The sequence below is a fragment of the Penicillium brevicompactum genome, assembly GCF_028827555.1.
Source record: "Penicillium brevicompactum strain IBT 35665 chromosome Unknown utg000006l_segment0_segment0, whole genome shotgun sequence".
NCBI classification, from domain to species: Eukaryota; Fungi; Ascomycota; class Eurotiomycetes; order Eurotiales; family Aspergillaceae; genus Penicillium; species Penicillium brevicompactum.
The window spans coordinates 1,461,172-1,480,845 of NW_026623209.1; the positions used below are offsets into that span (position 1 = coordinate 1,461,172).

The 19,674-nt window shown below is 48.4% G+C and overlaps 3 protein-coding genes across 3 annotated transcripts; 1 reads left to right on the plus strand and 2 right to left on the minus strand.

Moving 5' to 3' along the window:
• Positions 1-3,168: 3,168 nt before the first annotated feature.
• Positions 3,169-4,371, minus strand: N7506_008748 (zinc-dependent alcohol dehydrogenase; the record flags this gene model as incomplete). The annotated part of the gene is made up of 3 exons (XM_056958041.1): positions 3,169-3,941; positions 3,997-4,202; positions 4,253-4,371. The coding sequence occupies 3 exons, from the start codon at positions 4,369-4,371 to the stop codon at positions 3,169-3,171; spliced, it is 1,098 nt and encodes a 365-aa protein (XP_056807431.1).
• Positions 4,372-5,001: 630 nt separating this feature from the next.
• N7506_008749 (nuclear pore complex Nup192/Nup205 family protein) lies at positions 5,002-10,180 on the minus strand (the record flags this gene model as incomplete). The annotated part of the gene is made up of 4 exons (XM_056958042.1): positions 5,002-5,052; positions 5,102-5,526; positions 5,583-9,917; positions 9,994-10,180. 4 exons carry the CDS (start codon positions 10,178-10,180, stop codon positions 5,002-5,004), a joined length of 4,998 nt encoding a protein of 1,665 aa, XP_056807432.1.
• Positions 10,181-10,432: 252 nt separating this feature from the next.
• On the plus strand, positions 10,433-19,626 carry atmA (DNA-binding protein kinase TEL1; the record flags this gene model as incomplete). Its single annotated transcript, XM_056958043.1, has 6 exons — positions 10,433-10,551; positions 10,615-11,958; positions 12,072-16,874; positions 16,929-17,313; positions 17,432-18,490; positions 18,655-19,626. 6 exons carry the CDS (start codon positions 10,433-10,435, stop codon positions 19,624-19,626), a joined length of 8,682 nt encoding a protein of 2,893 aa, XP_056807433.1.
• Positions 19,627-19,674: the final 48 nt, after the last annotated feature.

The window sequence follows — 19,674 nt, forward strand, 5'->3', positions numbered from 1 at the left end:
TCTGTTCATATGTTTGTTTTTTATCACTGGGAGGTCATCGTGTCTATGTTCATTCATTGCAATACCCCCCTATATGTTTGTCTTTGCGCTCAATCCGCGACGAACGTCGGTTCTGCTTTTGCATATCATGTCTATCATTTACGCGTGTCGATGTTTATATACGATTATGAGAGCTGTCATCTAAATGAATCTACCGGTTCACGATTCTCATTCTACTCCGTACACACTTGCGATCGCCTTGTTCAGAATCGGGACCAACTACCTCGTCTCACCAGCACTCCCAAAATTCCCAGCGGCAAATCTTCAGGCAGAACTCATGATCTTACGGGAGGCAAATACGAGGTCCATGGAGATGTCGTCACATGGAGACCCAGTACTACGGTCGAGGTACCCATATCCATGGTCCGGTTGGGACCCGGAGCGTGTCACAGCTGCGCAGGGTTAGCTTAGCTTAATTCGAGGTATCGATCCATGGAACAGCTCTCGGTAGAGTGTGGGTCGCCCACTACTGGGAATTGTTCGATTTTCCCAAGTTTCTCCAAATCATCGGACCAAAAACCAGACACGGAAGACAATGCCCACCAACATTTTTGGATTCCAAATACTCATGTTCCATCGATTCGTTCCGTCGGATCTGCGTATATCGGATCTCTCGCACGGAGAAGTTCGGCATCGCGGCTCCCCAATACCGCGAAGATCCGGGGGGGTTATGATGCAATAAAGTTCAATATTATTCAGACCTCGGGAATGAGATCACCTCGCAGATCGAGTCAGGTGCAAAGCATGAGCCCTCGGGGTTTGCTCGGCCTGTCAGAATAATCGTGGAATACGCATGATAATAATCTGTACTGAGTATGGAGTACAAAGTTTCAGAGTGGGATAATCAACGTGAAACCCACATGCGAGAATAAGCCAAAGAGAGAGGAATGGATGGAATAAGCCACGTTTTCTTTTCGATCCTCTTACTCCATCTCGTCCATACTAGCAATTGATGTGCGACTGGGATAGGCATTTGGGCCGTGCACACGGCAGCATTCCTGGGTTTCCTTGGGGCTAGTCTGGCTAGTTTGGAGCTAGTAGCCTCTGGGTATCCACTTGGGAGTAAGCACAAGCCTTCAATATTGTACTCTTTTCAAGTACAACTCGATATTGTATACTTCGGACTATTGAAGCTGGGCACGGCGTAGGTTCAACTAATTATACAAAATTCGTCGAATGCACAGACTGAGTTTGCCTACATTTTTGCATCCCAACTTTCTCGTGACGAGCTACTCCGTATATCACCTGGGTAGCAAACAGATACCAACCCTTGTGTGATCTTGATAGGACTCTGTGGATCACTAGTATATGTAGTCGTCCCAAAATCCAAATTCAAGATTTGGAACATCAGCTAACGTGAGATAAATAACCCGTGGACTTCACTGAATCCATTTGGTTGAAGAACCTTGGGAGCTATTTGGTCAACGTCTGACAGGTGTGTTTGGAACCAGCTCTGGGCTCTTCCCGAGGTCCACGGTGTATGGGAAAGAAGATCCGCATGTCCCAGGTATATATGGGCTCTTTTCAGTACAAAAGATCAAAGAACGTTTGATGAACAACTAGTCGGGCCGCCGAGTCGTTCCAGCCCATATCTGCAATCACCTTGGTGATCATAAGCGAGAGATCATACACCTGGGTAGGTAGCATAGAGAAAGAGGCGCATAAGGTAGCAGCTTTAGTAACGACTTTCTCTGGCCTGTATGCTGCATAGGGCCCCGAGGTCCAATACGTTTGTTTAATCCTACTGGATATTATCAGACTGGCACTGTAGTCTACTTTTGTATAGAAACTTGCTGGGGTTCAGCTGAATGAAAGGGAGGTAGCGGTCAAAAAGTGCCTTGAATGCCTAACAACAGTCTAGTATCGAGGGCATCTATCACTTCGCCTTCAATGACCGGTCCAATATGTCACATCGCCAAAAAATCGAGGTTTATTCGGTCCATCCTGCATATATATGCAATGTTGGCCCGTGAGATTGATTTTCAATTGCTAGGTACAAAAGGCCTTTGGTAACAGTACTGTGTCGACTGGATGAATAACTGAGGGTATCTGGACATCACCTGAGCAGAAATTCTTCATCTACACCAGTATATTCCGTGTTATACCTCTCAACTGCAGTTAGAATATTCGGATAGACGATGAAACTAACAGTTGCCTTTATAAAACATTAAGTTGCCAAATCTCTCATCGAATAACACGAGTGGCTCAGCGGCTTGATGTTCCGATAAAGTGGGTCGATCTGCGCATTGCCCCACTTGCCGGCCGGCTGGCCCAATGGCAAGGCGCTTGACTACGAATCAAGAGATTGCAGGTTCGATCCCTGCGTCGGTCACACATTTTTTAGTCTTTTTTTTTTTGCAAAACTCATCCCCGTTCATCCATGCATGCTTTGAACGTGAAAATCCCATCGTTTTGGATAAGAAGCCCCTAAACCCCTCGACTCAATTTGGTCTGATGGCCTCAGAGTTAAGAGAATGCTCATGTGCAACTTTGGACTTGTAGGGATTCGCTGAGTGGGGACTGTTAAGGTGGGACCTCGGGAGACCTGGAGTGACAATTGTATATCAAACCCTCTAAGATCTCGGAAGGACCTCGGGATTCCAACACTGCTTTCAAGGTTTGCTACGTGCGAGGGTTGCACCTAAGAATCTGGGTACCTAGATGACCATGCAGCGTCCCCTACATCTATGTAGGTGTTTGAAGTCATGACCAAGTGGACGTTTGTGATGTTTGACTGGATCCCGAAGTTGGCATCACACAGCTTTGCTTCCAAGGTTGCTAGCATTTGTGTTGTAGTAGTGGCCGATAATACCTACCCTCACAGATTTTGGAAGTCTAACACGATAGTATGTTACCTTAAGACCGACATCAAGTCCTGAATATTGTACTCATGGGGGCATAGACCGCTTGGTCTATGCCCTCATTTCTTTTTTTGCTTTCAAAATTGGGAAATATTCGATGGACAAGGTTCACGTATCGTTTCCCACGTTACGCCTTTTTTTTTTTTTTTTTTTTTTTATTTTCTCTCTTCTTTTCACTGGATAGACCAAACTGAACAGGCAAGATAGTGAGCACCCCACGGAGCCAAGAGGATACAGACATCTGGGAAATTTCAATAAAAATCACGCTCTAACCAGAGAGATCCAAAACAACCCGACCCTGGACCCTGCCCTCATACATCTCTTTGAACACTTCGGTCAGAGCATCCATTTTCTCAACCCGGTAATGCGCCTTGATGATACCCCTCGCAGCAAACTCCATCGTCTCAATAGCCTCAGTCCGACTACCCACCGCCGATCCCGTGATAGTGATCTGTTTGTTAATCATAGCGAACGGATGAGCCGTCGCAATAGCTTGAGGCTCGTTCTCCGGGATTCCAACACAAACCAACGTGCCCTGGAATCGTAGCAGCGGTAGCGCCTGCGCATACGCCGCATTCGCAGCAGTGCAGACAACCGCTGCGTGTGCGCCCAACCCACCTGTCAACGATTGCACCTGCTTTGTCAATGCTGCACCCTGGTCATCCTTCGGGAACTGTGTGATGTCGATGAAGTGTTCGGCACCGGAGTCTTTCACTAGTTGTTCTTTGCTGCCGTGGTCGATTCCGATGACTCGAAGGCCCATGCCACGACTCGCTAGCTGCACGGCAATGTGACCGAGCCCGCCGCCCGCGCCGGAGATAACCACCCACTGGCCTGGACGGGCTTGACTACGCTTGAGGGCCGAGTAGACCGTGACTCCAGCACAGAGTAGCGGAGCTGCTTCGGCGGAATCGAGACCTTCCGGGATTGGCGTGACGTAATTTGCGGGGCCAAGGGTGTACTGCTGGAAAGTCCCGGGGGTGTAGTAGCCAGACACTTTCTGGTTGGAACAAATGCCGTCAACACCGGCTCGACAGGGCTCTGTTCGGTGTTAGCTTAAATGGTAATGGCAATCAGGAAATGATTCATCACGCACGACAATGCCCGCACACGCTGGACACCCACTTGACACCGACTCTGTCGCCGATTTTCAGATTTGAAGCCTCAGTGCCTGCACCGAGCTTGACTATTCTACCGACACCCTCGTGGCCACCTACTTGGCCTGGTTGGGTGGGGTATGGGAGCAGACTCCAAGTGTTGGTCATGATACCGAGGTCGGAGTGACACACGCCCGAGTGTGTTCTTTGATTGTCAGTATAGTCGGGGCTATAATCAACTCAGGCCAGACATACAGATTAATCAGGACCTCACCAGCCCCGGGCTCTGGCACCTCAAGATCCACGATCTTGGTCGAGACGGTACCTGGTTGGTCGTAGATAACGGCCTTCTGCGTTTTGGGAATGTCGGCCATTATGGGAATAAGTCAATACAGAGTTGAACGTTGAGTGAACAAGAGGAAATTGGCGAGATTCCGAGTAAGAATTCAAAAGAACAATAAGGAGAGAATGCAAGAGTCAAGAGACTGAAATACCGGGCCAGACTATCACCGCGCCAAGTGAGGAGAGAGTGTGGGGAAACCCTCTTGGAGCGAATCGCGGGGCTTGCGACGTTCGGATCGACGCATAATTCCCAGACCTCCAAGGCTGCAGCGCCAGCTGGCGACATATGCATGGAATTATGTACTTATTACCTCGGAACGTAGCTCATGCTTCCGTTCATAATTCTATGAGGGGAAGTGGACCTCGGTTGGGTCTACAGAGTACATCGAGGTAATCCATGGATGGGCATGGGTGGCATATGAATCACCACGAAATCTCCAAGGTTGCTGAATTAAACCTTGGAAGCTTCGTATAGATCGAGATAGCAAGATGTGGAGAAATCTGAAAATGATTCCTCAAGGTCCTCACAGCGAATGCTACGCAGAAAATAGATACTGGTGAGATAAATGAATTCAAGAAAATGACCGCTTAACCTGAGATACCGCCTTCACTCCACCTCGTAATGATACATGCATTGCTTCCTAAATGTTGGACCAACTCTTTCATGAGAACATAGATGGCCGAATAGTATCTCGCACTTCCAGATCCTCAAACTAAGAATTTGTTAGTCATATTCATTGTCATGTAAGTGGGAACCCATACCTCCATGAAGTCTGTGGCAGCTACCAGAGACATGAATGCCTTAACCAGCTCGTGAAGAGTCGCTTGGTGTGCAGAAGATGTGTTTCCGATCTTGGCGGATCGTTTGAAGATTCCAACCATACAGGCCCGGTTTTCAGCCAAGAATCCCCGGGTCTGCTCCTTAATTTGCTCATTGTCGATTCCACGGGAGAAAACTGCATATACGATGAGTCGAATCACCGATAAGAGAAGGTCATAGTATCTTTGAAGCGCGTCAGGGTTCTCAATATCTATGCCTATGTCGGGATCCGCAGCAAAGAGACGCGATTCGTGAACGGCCTGGAACAGGCCAGAGCTGAGAACGCAATTTGCCCCATTCTTCGTTTGCGACAGTCGCTGGAGTAGAGACAATAGCGATTCGTAGTATGTCAGCAGTGCTGGGGTATCTAAGACGCGATTAGTATGTGATGAGAACATTGAATTTGAAACACATTATTCTTACCGCTTTCTTGAGCATTGTAAAGTTCAAGAGGGAGAGATCGTAGGGCATCCAGGAAAAGACTCAGGTAGTTGGCACGGGAGATAGACTCCGCCAAAACACAATCAGTTTGGCGATCCAAGACAGCCAGATTGTTCAACAACACAAGAGCAGATGCACGGCAAGATTCTTGGCCAGTATACGCGTCATCACAAATGGTCTCAATGAGGACTGATCCAGACGACTTGACGACTTGCTGGCTCAAACGTCGAAGGTTTTCATGAGTCTTATTTGAAGATGTGATGCGAGTGATGTAATGAGAGCAGATACCGTAGAGGGTTTCTCTCAAAAGCACGCTTCCTGTGGCCAAGTTCATGCCTCGGACGCAGAGTTGGAAAAGCTGGTGCAACTTTTCATCGATCACATCTCCGCTCCGAGATGCTCCCGATGCACCAGATGCAAGGCCGCCGATCAACAATTCGGCAAGTCGTGCCAACTCAAGCGCATCGGGAAGCTCGGCTTCGATCGATGTAGTAAGCTTGGGGGTGATCAATTGGATGGTATGAAGAATGAAGGCAGGTTTGCTTTCTTCATCAAGGGCAGAGCAAGTGATTATTGTGCCAACAAGTTCTACCCAAGACCGGAGGGCGAGATATCGGTTCTCTTGAATGACTCGTTTTTGTCTTGTTGCGAGGACGTACAGCTTCAAACTGTGGGCCTCAGCAATCAAGTGCTCTTCTTCGTGTGCCCGGAGACCTCCATAGGCTGCTATTTCTGCCCGTCGCATCTGAATCATTCCATCGACCTCTTCCGGGTCGCACGCACCATCTTGTTGCTTCTGCTCAATCTGCAACAAAACGTTGTGCAGCAAAGAGAGGTTGGGTGTGTTGAACTCACGCCCAACATCGAGATCCGCGAAATCAAACAGATCGAAAACGGAGGGACTGGAAGTTTGCGCGCCGCTCTCTGTAACAGCGTTTCCAAGCAAGATTGACAGAATTTGAGTATGTAAAGCAGGTGATCGAGCTTGTGCCGTCGAACGAACCTCACTTGCGGCATAATTGAACAGGTGGCTTCGGTAAAGTAGGAACTCTGCCATTGCACTTGCAGAGTCTGTGAGCCAGAACTCCTCAGTGTCCACAGTCAATTCGTCCCAACAGATGTTGGGCCCGACAATCAGTTGAGTTGCAAACATATCACGGAGGAAGGCCTGGACGCGCATTTCACCCAAGGTATAGAAGCTGGCTAACTTTGATGACCAGAGATGTTTCAAGACTTCAAAGGCCACTCGTTTCGAATGTACCACCCAAGACACAATGCTTCCGTTGATCTCCTCGGGATACGTCTTCAAGAAACCGATAAGGGCATGCAACAGAGACATTTGGTTGGCAAACAGCCCTTCCGCTGACACATCAAGAATGGTACCCACACATTCGAATCCTAGCAGAAGATGAGCTACCGAGGGGCGATCGGTGATAGACCCCAAGCAGCTGTTCAAAAGATCGAGAAGCTTTTTCCGAATGACATAGCCGGATGCCAGAGGGCCGAAACCAAATTCTCGTACATCCGGTTTCATTTGTCCAACAAGGGGAAGGGTTATGCTATCGACATCGACTTCGGCTGCAAGTACCTCCACGATCTTGTTGGACGATTGCCACTTCGTAAGTTCTGGAGAACTCATCCTGTTGAGCTTCCGAGAGCTTGTCAGTTTTTCTAGCAGAGCCATCGATGTGATCGTGAGTTCCAAATGTCCTGTGCCACAATAGATACACAGAGATGGAATCAGTGTAAGATTATTGAGCACACTATCCTCAAATGAAGCAAGTGAGGAATTTGCCACAGAGGTCCGAGATAACCCAGGCTGAGATTGTACTAGCGGCTTGACAATGTTGAAGTAGGTTGACTGAAGGTCAACGAGCAGGTTCATGACTTCCAAACTGCGGAGCAAGGTCAAAACTAGTAGGGAATCACCTGGCGCAGCAACGACCTCCGTAACGTTCTGCTTGGAGACTGCAAATAGTGCTTTGAGAACGTCTTCGTTGAAAAGCCAGTCCAGCACGCGGGAGAATGGGTGAGAGCGAACATAAGTGAGGAGTGAAGAAGTTTGCTCTGCAGAATCGGACACGGATGGCTGACTCAAAACCAAGACAAGGTCTTCATTGAACGATCTCAGGCTTTCAACCACAAAGTTGAGGCAGTTGAAAGTCAAAAGACGAGATTGGTATTCATTGAGGTCCTGAATCTTGCGGGAAAAGGCATGTCCCAGGACGAAGTCAATGTACGGCTCAATTCCAGACATGCGATATGTTCCTCCCAGAGTCTCAGGGAAAGACAATGACATAGGTTCATCAATCAAATCCGAGGGAATTGATACAAGTGAGTTGATCAGAGTGACGAAAGTATTGGTTTGGTTGAAGCTTTCTCCGATTGTCTTGAAAGCCTGCTGCTGATGCAACATGGCAGGGTTGGAGACCAATGGCAATTTTCCAATTCCAGCGTTCATGGATCCTCCTGATAACCATGCATCGAGGCGTGTCCACATTTCGTTACCAACAAGGGAGGATTTGTGGGTCATAAGTGCTGAGAGGGTTGAAAAGGTTGTTGCACGAAGATGTGATGGAATGGATCCACTGCATAGATCCAACAGGGTGTTGACCACGTTGAAAGATTCATGCTGCAACATCCACTGGCGAATAGCTTCGCTCTGCTTGCAAAGATGACCCATTAAGCGAAGGTAGCAGGTCAGCATGACAGGACTTTCAGGCTCATTCATCTCAACGGGCTCTGGTTTCCGTCCGTGATACATGCCTGGTCCCTGTGCTGCAGCTGCTGCAGCTCCAGTGGAAGGCTTTTCGTTGACGCGTGTTGCATAGAGCTTGAGCTCGGCAAACATTTGCGACCAGTTCATAGTTGTAGATCGCTTGAACTTGGTAGACATAAACTTATCCTCCTCAGTTAAGAATTTATGCGCCGCAGCTGCATTCTCCTCGCCTTCAGAGATGGAACACAGCATTTCACAGAAAGCGCTGACCCGAGGAACAGTTTGTCGCTTGGATGCCCACTGAAGGAAGCCATGGAGGTTGCCATCTGGATCCCCCCAGAATTCTTGAGCAGCTTCTTCGCGATGCTCGAATGCAAATGTAATGACCATAAGAAGAGACTCGAGATGAGTACGCGCTTCTACCAATCCACGGTGCAGATTGGAAGTGAGACCATCTCGAAGCGCAGTTATTTGCTCCAGACGTTGTGAGTCCTCTTCAGACTTCAACCGTCGGACTGCATCAGGCATATTGGCGACGCAGGACTCCACGAACACCTCAAAATTTTCCATCAACAGCTGTTTCATGAAAACGGAGCAGGGCTCAGACTCAGGCAATGAGATAACGCTCTCTCTAAGGAGCAAAGTGACTAATTCACTTCGTGCAGGATCCGCCCATTCTTGGCTATTGACGGTGGAGCAGATGGCAAGCATGAAATCGAGAGCGCCATCGTCGAGGGATGACATGAAAGTTTTGGTGCGTTCCTCGGATTCTTTCTCGGCATCGATCGAGGGAGAGGACATTCCATCAAAATACCATCCACTGTAAACCGAGAGCCACAAAGCATTGACGCATGCATGGAAGTTTGGTAGCTTCCAGCTCTGGCTCTCTTGGGGCGACGCCATCAGTTTGTTCAGATCTCGGGCTACTTTCTCGGAACCGGACCCCTCGGGGGAACCATGTTGCACAAAAGCAGCAATTGTGACGGGGATGTAGTTGAATAATTGTCCGTCAAACCGGTCCAGGGGTTTCAATTGTTGAATAAGAGCACGGAAGTCTTCAGGACTGGTGTAGGTGCCCTTGAACATGTAGAATAGGACCGCCCCGAGCGATTCGTGCTGTTGTTGGAGGCTGACACGCTGAAATTCAATGGCTTCCATGACATCACGATCGTTATCCTGACCAACGAGAGTAGCCTTTTGAACTTGATCGCCTAGAAGTGTAATCCATTTCCCTATGTCGGCCATGGAGTTCAAAGCCTTTCGAGCAAAGAGAGAAGCGTTTTGTAAAGAGCTGTTCTTGATTTCGAGGACGTAGGATAGGGTTTCGTGCATGATCCCTTGGGTTGATACATGTTCAATTTCGTTCGATTCTTTGAAAATGAGGCGCAGGCACTCGAGAGTAAACAGGCGGCGCTCGTGGAAGGATATGATGGCTGCAATCAGTGGAGGCCGGTCCATTGTCTGCGAATCTTCCTGAGCGACCAGGAATATCTCTGCTGCTTGCAACTCATCGAGATCCAAGGCATCTGCGAGCTGCAGCGCACCCTGCTGGAAATCTGTATTGACCGAGTATTCAACCTCCGCAACGGTGATCTTCCCTATAATGTCGCGTTCGAAGTCAGTGTGCTGTAGCAAACTCAGACGGGCGATAGATCATCGTGAATATTGACTTACCAGAGAGAACCGCTTGGCGACTCGCATTGTTCTTTGCTGGCTTGTCTAGGAGCTTGCGGAAGTCTTGAATGTGTGTCTCTAATTCGAAACACAGTCGCTCGACATTGTCGAGGTGGCCATCTGAGACAGCAGAGAGGTCCTGGTAGAGGCCACGAAGACCAGACCGAATACCTTCGAGCTCTGCCATGACGGCGCGGGGTGAGAAAAGTGCAAAGTGAAGCTCGAAGCTCTGTTTGGCCCAAAAAGGCGGAACGCGATCAAAATTCCGGGCGGTGTGAGGAGTAATCGGGCGGCCAGGAAGTACTGCCACTCCACTAAACAATCGCGACTTTATCGACTCGACTTGTTGCTGAGCAATGCTTTCTGTCAGGAAGAAGCAGTGCCGAGAGTTCAAATCTTGGTGAACGCTGATCTGTGTTGCTTGGATTCCTTTGAGATCATGGGGGACGTATTTCTCGACAAGACAATCAGCCTACTGTCGTCCGACAAACAGAGGACCCGCTCGGAGGGCTTAGCTGACCTCAAGCATATCCTCCAGCGGAATACAGGCTCCAAATTGTAAGTGTGCACATGTCAACATTGGCAAACATAACTACCGTCCAAAAAAGCTCATGTCCATAGACAAAAACTCAATGACAAAGCTTGTCATAAGGTCTTCGAATCGTTATTTCGGTTTATCGCAGCAGAAAGATCAACATACAACCGAGCTCAACCAAGCTCCAGAAACTCGTCTGCACTAAGACTTTCAACGTGTGCATCTGTCATCCGGATAGCGGTTGATATCTTTTCCAAAAACCTGAGGATCAAGACAGTCCGTGCCATCATCGACCATGTTACTGAAACCATACCAGTCCCCGGTGAAGGCTTATGGGATCCTTTGAGCTTAAATTACATCAAGAGCTTGGTATCGCTTTTGCGCTATCGACCGCATGTGGAGCATCTTGACGAGGATGACTCCGAAGCCCTCGTTGGATTTTGTCTTGCCAGTATAGGTCTACAGGATAACGAGGAAAGCCAGCTGAGCATTCGAAGCACTCGGCCTGTAAATGATGATTATGATGCAAGCGACAGCCGTTCGACGCCTTCGAGGGCTACCCCTGCCCCAGCCACCAGAGAAAGGCACAACGCCAATAGGAATTCTATCGAAGAGGTGATGTTGTGTATTCAATGTCTCACAACAGCCCCCAATGCGTTCCTTCAGACTACGGCGGAAAACATACTTCACAGGCTGGTGGAGTTTGTTGAGTCACCTCCTATAAGCGTAGCTGGCAATGCCCACCAGCTCGCGTTCAGTAGCATCAATGCAGTGGTTACGAAAGTCTTGTTCGATCAATCTGAACTTGTTCGTTCATCTCTTCTGAGCTTGGTTCCAGTAATTCGGCGTCTTTGGGCCACTACTAAATCACAGACTCTGAGAGACGAACTGCTCGTCACTCTGAGGCTGTCAGTGGTCATACTGGTGGACGTTGCGCAAAAGAACCCAACCAAAACCCTGGCCCTTGAAATCGAACAGCTTGCTGATATCCTTCATTCCGACTATGTGAAGCATTCTGCAAAGGACGTTTTGCAAATCGACGAAGTTGTGTTTTTCCAGAATGACACGGCGTGCCAAATGCCTGTCTATGGACCCCGTCTAGGTGCCGCGAGGTCGGAGTACAACTGGACATTGGTTTGGATGATTGCAGAGCTACTCAAACTCTCAAAAGATATCAGGGAGCGCGTCAAACCCACTGAATCTCGCCAAGATCCAGTCAAAAAACAACGCCTAAAGTCTGAGATTCAAGACATCTTTCGAGATTCAGTTTCCGCAGCAGAAACAAGACGAACGTGCGCACTACAACTCATTCCATTTCTCGAATTGGAGCTCGACGTTGAAACCAAGGCGACATTTCTGAAGCAGCTTGTTCTTAACATCTCCGATGACAATGGCACAGTGCCATCATGGACCATGGTTGCTTTGACGAGGTATGTAACGAGACTGTCCCATATCTTTCGGATTTTAAGAAAGTTTCTCCCCGATGTCTGCCGAAAAACCCCCATGTCCAAACGTTTACTGACAATTGAGTCATCAAATTTAGCATTGCCAATGGAAAATCTGCGAAATCACCCGAAATCAGAGCTCACTGGCCGAGAGTTGTAGACCTTGCCACACGGAATTTCTCATCTCCAGCGACCTCAAGAGCTGCCTGCCATCTTTTGTGTACAGTTTTACAGTCAGACCTATTGGAGTACTCGCTTGCCATGGAAAAAACGCGTTCAACTCTAACATCTGCAAATCGGCCATCTGTCATATCGGACTCTTCTCTGAGACTATGGACATTAATTGCACGCACAAAGACACAGCTTGATCCTGGATCCGCGCAAAAAACCACCAAACAGATTTGTGACTGGCTAAGGGAAGTCTGGACTTTTGGTGTGCCTGATCGCATTCAAATAGCCCGAGTGGCCACATATGCCCGCCCTTTGAACCTATTGGACCTCTTGCTATCATGCACCAATCGATACTTCTCTATACCGCACTATCACACTTCCGGGCCAATGGGGAATATTGCCCGGAGCTGGTTCTTTCTCCACGAGAATCGGGAGCTCCTGGAATACAATTTCTTCACTGAATATTCTTATGCCCCGAATCCTTGGGGACATCAGGAAGTATTGTCACTGGAACAGTCCTCCAGGGAAGACCAGGATGATGTAGTGATCTTGGATCTACTTCGTCAGAGATCCGATTCCTTTTTGCAAGCATGGCATGTTATGATCGAAGAAAAGTCACATATCACCCCAGAAAGTTTACAAATCTTAGCCTCTTTCTGTGTCGTGGCTTCTGTCTTCATGTCATGCATGCCTCAATCGATCCAGTCTCGATCACAAGATCTCCACGACAACTGTTCAAGTCTCTGGAATTCTATCTGCAAGGTTCTGGCATCTCACGAGACTGCTTTTACCCATGTCTGCTTGGAGTTGATATCGCCACTTTTAGAGCCTTTCATAAGCTCTGAAACACCTGATGCCATCAAAAATAGTCTGAAGGAGTTTTTGACACCATTCTCACAAGGACTTGAGAATTTGCGCCAGAGATTAAAAGCCTCATCTGTTGATGATCCTATGGACTTGGATGACCGATTCTTGGCCGAAAATACCTCTGTAAACATTGATGAGATCATCCTCGCTACAAACCGCGGCTCCCACTCTGTTTTTCTTGATGCGGATACTTATCAACGCTGCATGACCATTCAGCTGTCAGCATTTCTAGCATTGCACGCAGATTCTGAAGCCCCGGAAAATTCGCGGACATCTTGTGCCATTGACTACTTGACGGGGTTGGACGAAACTGACATTATCTCAGCCCAATCTGTATTGCCTAAAGTATATCGACTATGCTTGAAAGCTGCGCCTTCTGAACACCTGTCCCTGTTGGAGGACTTGGGTGAGAAATGCTTACAGTCATACGAGATGGAGAGATGCGAAGCTTCGCTCTGTGTTTGTATCGGGATGATGGCTGGGCTCACGAACTCCTGGACAACCGGAGATGATGAAGACTTGAATGAATCCGCCATGGACTTGTATCAATGGTTTATGGAAGTGCCTTTGGCTCGGAAGCAGGCTACCCCTCAGGTTCATATTGCTCTAGCCGAGCTCATCCAGAAAGTTCTCGTGATTTGCCCCTCATATGGCAATCATCGGTCTCTTCCGTCGCCGCGAACAAGCTTGTTCACAATTCTTCGTGAAGGAGGCGTTCGAGTCAAGTTCAGAATTGCCAAGTGCATCCCTGCTTTGTTTGAGCGGTTTCTTTTCAAAGATCACGATGCAGTTTTTGACGATTTACTGGAAACTCTGCCTCGAGACCCAGAATGGATTGAAGGCATTGCAGTCCGTTTATTCGTGCTCTCCCAACTAGCTTCTAGGTGGCATACACTGCTGCGAAGAAGCATCTACCATTTGTTTGAAACCCCGGCTCAAGTACCCGGATCCTTATGGTATGCCGAGAAGTGCATGGAGTCGGTCTCCCGAACCCTTGGTCTCCAAGATGCCAAAGAGCTTTTCCGGCTTTTCTCCTCTCAGATTCTGTACACATGGACTGAGACACAGAGTATAATGTCGATGCCTTTCAGCATCTTCGGGTACGCCAACCTCAAAGAAATGCTTCTTGATGTGAAAGATGAAATCGTCGGTCAAATGACGATGCGTGCAAAGGAACAGGAGACCATTGAGCTCGCCAAGTTCTTGGAAACGCCTCACCTTGAGTTCTTGATCTCATCTTTCCACAAGGCCGAAGCATACAGCATTGCACGAGACATAAGCACTCCCCCAGACCAAGGCAGCCAGCCAAAGGGCGTTGAACCTCGCCTACGAAAACTGATGGGGGCTGATCAGTTCATGACCCAAGTCGAAGCGCAGTTTCCGTCAATCATTGCCAATTTTTTCAAGTCACTTGACCAATATGACCAGATTGAAAGAGCATTCCTCAAGCGCGAAGACTTTAGCTACGCAAAAGACGCACAGACACAGATATTGGAGAAAAGTTCGTCTCAAAGTGTTCTTCCGGCAAACCAGCAGCCGTCGTTTCGCGCACGCTACCTCTTGGACCAACTTGAGTTTCTCTGCGAACGCACTGGGTTTGAATTTGAATCTATTTGGACACCTTCATTGGTGTCTTTCGTCTGTCGCTCGCTGCTTGAAACCATACACCCTGCCCTAGGCTCACCTCATGCCTGTTCAGTGATTCGCAAAATGCGAATCGTTGTCTGTGTTGCTGGCTCGATCATACTGCAAGAGTATCCATTCGAAATGATGCTCAGCTCATTACGTCAATTTATCAGTGATATTCATTGCTCTGAAGATGCTATTGGAATTGTCTGGTATCTTCTTGAAGCAGGAAAGTCATATCTTCAGCAGACACCAGAATTTGCATCAGGAATTGCAATCACAATGCTCCTGACTCTCCGCAAGCTATTCACGGCATCATCTGAAAGCACTGCTCAAGAGAGCCAACTCAAAACAGTACAGGAGAATGCGCAGATATTCTACCAGTGGCTTGTGCGCTTCTTTGGCGGCTTCAGCTTCCCAGATCGGGACATGGAGATCCAGGCTCTGTTCCATAGACTAGTGTCGCTGGCAGACAAATTCTCGACGTCCCCGAAGACCTCACTTGGACAGGTTGGCAAAGAGTTGGCCTTCGAAGTACTCCAAGATCGTGACTCTGTGACATCGCTGCTCAAAAGGCCTGTGGCAGATCTCATCCTTTCACTTGTGTGTCCAGAATTTGAGCAAATATTGGAATCGGGTGATGGATTCTCGAGCACTGGCGCGGATCCGTCCCTCCATGTTGTCTCTTTGTGGCATACACTTCAAAACTTCAATGGGGGCACCCAGTACCAACTCTGGGCAGCTAGGTTAATTGGGCGATCTTTCGCTGCCACGGGAAAGATCGATCAAATGCTTCTCCGAGAACAGGACGTGTCTCTTTTCCAGGTAGCTGAGCTGGATTGTTCTTCCGACATCCTCTGCTATTCCAAATCCAGAATTATGCAGGTCCTTTGTGACATGCTACACAGCCACCAACAGCACGAGGCTGGCCTTGTCGAACGCACGTTGCAGCTCATCGTCAGCACTATTGCAGATTATCCAGACTTTCAAGACTGCTGCAATGTGATTCCCCCGTCTTTGATGAAATCCCTCATCTGGAATCCCTACACATGTCCCACCATACCACTTACTCAACCCGAGCAATCAAGATGCACCAGTGTCACAACCGCTACATCTGGGATACCTGTTGATGAGTGGGCCCGCAATATCTCCTTACTTCTGTCAAATGCTGCTTTGGAAGACCCTGTCGTCGGCGCTCTTCGCAAAATTCTGAATGTCACCCCTGGCTTGGCAGTGCAGCTGCTGCCATACGTGACCCATGACGTTTTACTATCAGAAAGATATGACAATGGTGAGAAAGGAGATATTCGGAAACTCATATCTGCCGCATTTGGACTTGTTCTGTCGGAGATCAGAGAAGAGACTCTTCCTCATGCACAGCTTGTGATCAGCTGCCTTCTTTACCTTCGCAACCAACCCGTGCCGGATGAAACCACGATAGTGCAGCGTGATAAGTGGCTCGACATAGACTTCGGAGAGGCGTCGTCAGCTGCTCATCGCTGTGGACTTCAGAAGACTTCACTCCTTTTTTTGGAGATCCAGACGTCAAAGGTGACCTCAGGTTCTCGAAGGACGTCGGTCGTCAAGTATGAACCACCTCCTGCCTTGCTGCATGATGTTTTCAAGAATATAGACGATCCAGATCTGTTCTACGGTATACAACAAAGCTCATCGCTGGCTAGTGTGATGGAAAGATTAGAGCACGAAAGCTCGGGGCTCAAGAATCTCTTATTTCAGAGTGCAAGATACGACAGTGAAATCCAAATGACCGACAGTGCAGAATCACATGGAGTGTTGAAAGCATTGAACTCAACAAACCTCCAAGGCATCGCAAATACCATGCTTTCCGCTTCCAGCAGTGCAAACGGTGCCTCTGTCGCCTTTGAAAGTGCATTGCAAGCTGCGACTAGTCTTCAAAAATGGGATCTACCGGTTTCCCCCTCAGACTCATCACCCTCGGCCACTGTGTTCCGATCCCTCCAAAGTCTGAATACATCGAGTTCCTTCTCGGAGATCAATAACTCCATTGAAAAAGGGTTGTTAGCGACTCTCGATACACTTGTCAAAACAGGTTCCCCGGTCAAAACGGGCCGATCTGCGATACAATTGCGAGCTTCTATGCGGGCGCTTGGAATTATGACAGAAGTCAGCGACATTCTGCACTCTTCCTCTTCCGAGGAAATAGTGGAGGAGTGGAATAGGATTAAAACGCGAAGCAGCTGGCTTAAGACGGAAAGGTGAGTCACTCTCGTATGTATATTTGAGTTGGGGTTTGGACCTAACATCATCAGCTATCATGAGGTTGGAGAGATTTTGTCTTGGCATGAAGCATTGTTTTCATCCATCAGAAAAAGCGAGGTCCTCAGATCACAGGCACAGCTGAGCCTTGTCGACTCACGCCTGCTCGAAGCTAAAGCTATCCGTCGATCTCTAGAGATAACCCGGAGCCATGGTATTTCCCAAGCGTCATTGAAATCTGCTATCAACCTCTCAAAAATTGCCGAGCCAGCATATGAATTGGACATTGATGGCGCCGCAAATTTTGACCTTGCCAATGTGCTTTGGGATCAAGGCGAGATGACCGCTTCCATCCGCATGCTTCAACAATTGAAGGACCAACCTGATCTCCATAAGCAAGCCATTCCACTCAGTCGGCCTGAACTACTTGTCACTTTAGTACGTTCTCCCCCAAGTCCTCTTCTCTCCGGTTCTAAAGAGACAGAAAGAGCAAGAAAGAAAGGACCAGGCAGGGTCACATTGGACTTGTATAACAGATGCTAATCAGACATTCTAGGGCCATCATGTGGCAGAGGCGCGACTGGAGAAACCTGACTTCATCCTACAAGAATACCTGTATCCTGCAGTCAAAGAACTCCAAGGCAACACAGGAGAAGAGGCCGGTCGGGTCTATCATGGATTTGCAACATTCTGCGACGAGCAACTTCGAAATCCTGACGGAATTGAAGATTTCAAGCGAGTCGAGCAATTGCGAGACCGAAAGAAGCAGGAAGTTGTTGGCCTTGAAGATATGATGAAGAGCGCCACCGGCAAAGAAAGAGACTATCTTCGAAACCATCGGGCGAAAGCGAAGCAGTGGTTCGACCTTGACGACCGAGAGTATCAACGTCTTTTGCGGAGCCGCGAGGCATTCCTTCAACAATGCCTCGAAAATTATCTACTCTGTTTGCGAGAGTGCGATACATACAACAATGACGCTCTGCGATTCTGTGCACTCTGGCTTGAAAATTCAGCTAGCAAAACTGCCAATTCAGCTGTGTCACGACGACTTAATGATGTGCCTAGTCGCAAGTTCGCGCCGTTGATGAATCAGCTATCATCTCGCCTGCTCGATGTCTCCGATGAGTTCCAACCGCTGCTCAATCAATTGGTGTACAGGATTTGTGTCGACCACCCTTTCCATGGCATGTATCAGATATTTGCCAGCAGCAAGTCTAAAGGGGGCAAAGACCCGTCGTCTCACTCGCGCTTCCGCGCCGCGAACCAGCTCGTGGAACGTCTCAAGAATGACAGTCAAATTGGTTCGACATGGGTTGCTGTCCACAATGCCAACATCAGCTATGTACGATTCGCAGTCGACAAGCCTGATAGCAAGTACAAAAGTGGAGCGAAGGTTCCATTGAAGAACCTAGCTACTGGCCAGCGCTTGACACAAGATGTCGTCACTTACAAGCTACCGCCGCCTACAATGAAGATCAATCTTCGGGTGGACTGTGACTACAGCCAAGTTCCGACAATCTCCAAGTTCAACCCGGAGTTCACCATCGCTTCTGGTGTCAGCGCCCCTAAGATCGTGACTGCTGTTTCGTCCACTGGCGAGAAATTCAAACAATTGGTAAGCATTAAGAGATAACATAGTCTCATTTCTTCTTCCACCCCCCCTTCTTCTTAGCATTTCTATTGTGCCAGAATTGATATCTTGGATTGCTCATTGCTGTTTTTGTGGAGCTTGCTTCCCCCTCGAGTTCTTGCGATGATTGTTACTGACTGGAACAACAGTACAAGGGTGGAAATGATGATCTACGCCAAGATGCCATCATGGAGCAAGTATTCGAGCAAGTTAGTAGTCTTCTGAAAGACCACCAACCGACCCGCCAGCGCAATTTAGGTATCCGAACCTACAAAGTCCTCCCCCTAACATCCAATGCTGGAATCATCGAATTCGTTCCAAACACCGTTCCTCTGCATGACTACCTGATGCCAGCACACCAAAAGTATTTCCCGAAAGACATGAAACCCAACTCTTGTCGGAAGCACATCGCCGATGTACAGACTCGATCGTTTGAGCAGCGTGTCAGAACATACCGACAAGTGACCGAACATTTCCATCCAGTGATGAAATATTTCTTCATGGAGAACTTCAACAACCCAGACGACTGGTTCAGCAGAAGATTATCATATACTCGAAGTACCGCTGCGATTTCCATCCTGGGTCACGTTCTTGGCCTCGGTGATCGGCATGGGCATAACATTCTGCTGGATGAAAAGACCGGAGAGGTGGTGCATATCGATCTTGGTGTCGCATTTGAACAAGGGCGCATTTTACCTGTTCCTGAAGTGGTGCCATTCCGCCTAACCCGAGACTTGGTAGATGGTTTTGGTATCACCAAAACTGAGGGAGTGTTCCGGCGCTGCTGTGAATTCACACTTGAAGCTCTCCGTCAGGAGTCATACAGCATCATGACTATTCTGGATGTGCTGCGCTATGATCCACTCTACAGTTGGACTGTGTCTCCGCTGCGGATGAAGAAGATGCAAGATGATCAAGAGGCTGACGAGGGACCTCCGGTCTTGCCCGGTGCATCTGATTCAAAGAATGAGCCTAGCGAAGCAGATCGTGCCTTGACTGTGGTGGCAAAGAAGCTAAGCAAGACACTGAGTGTGACTGCTACTGTGAATGAACTGATCCAGCAAGCAACTGACGAGAAAAACCTTGCCTTACTGTATTGTGGGTGGGCGGCTTATGCATGAGCCTTGTTGCAGAAAGTTAGCATTGCTACTCAAACGGAAGCGAACTGC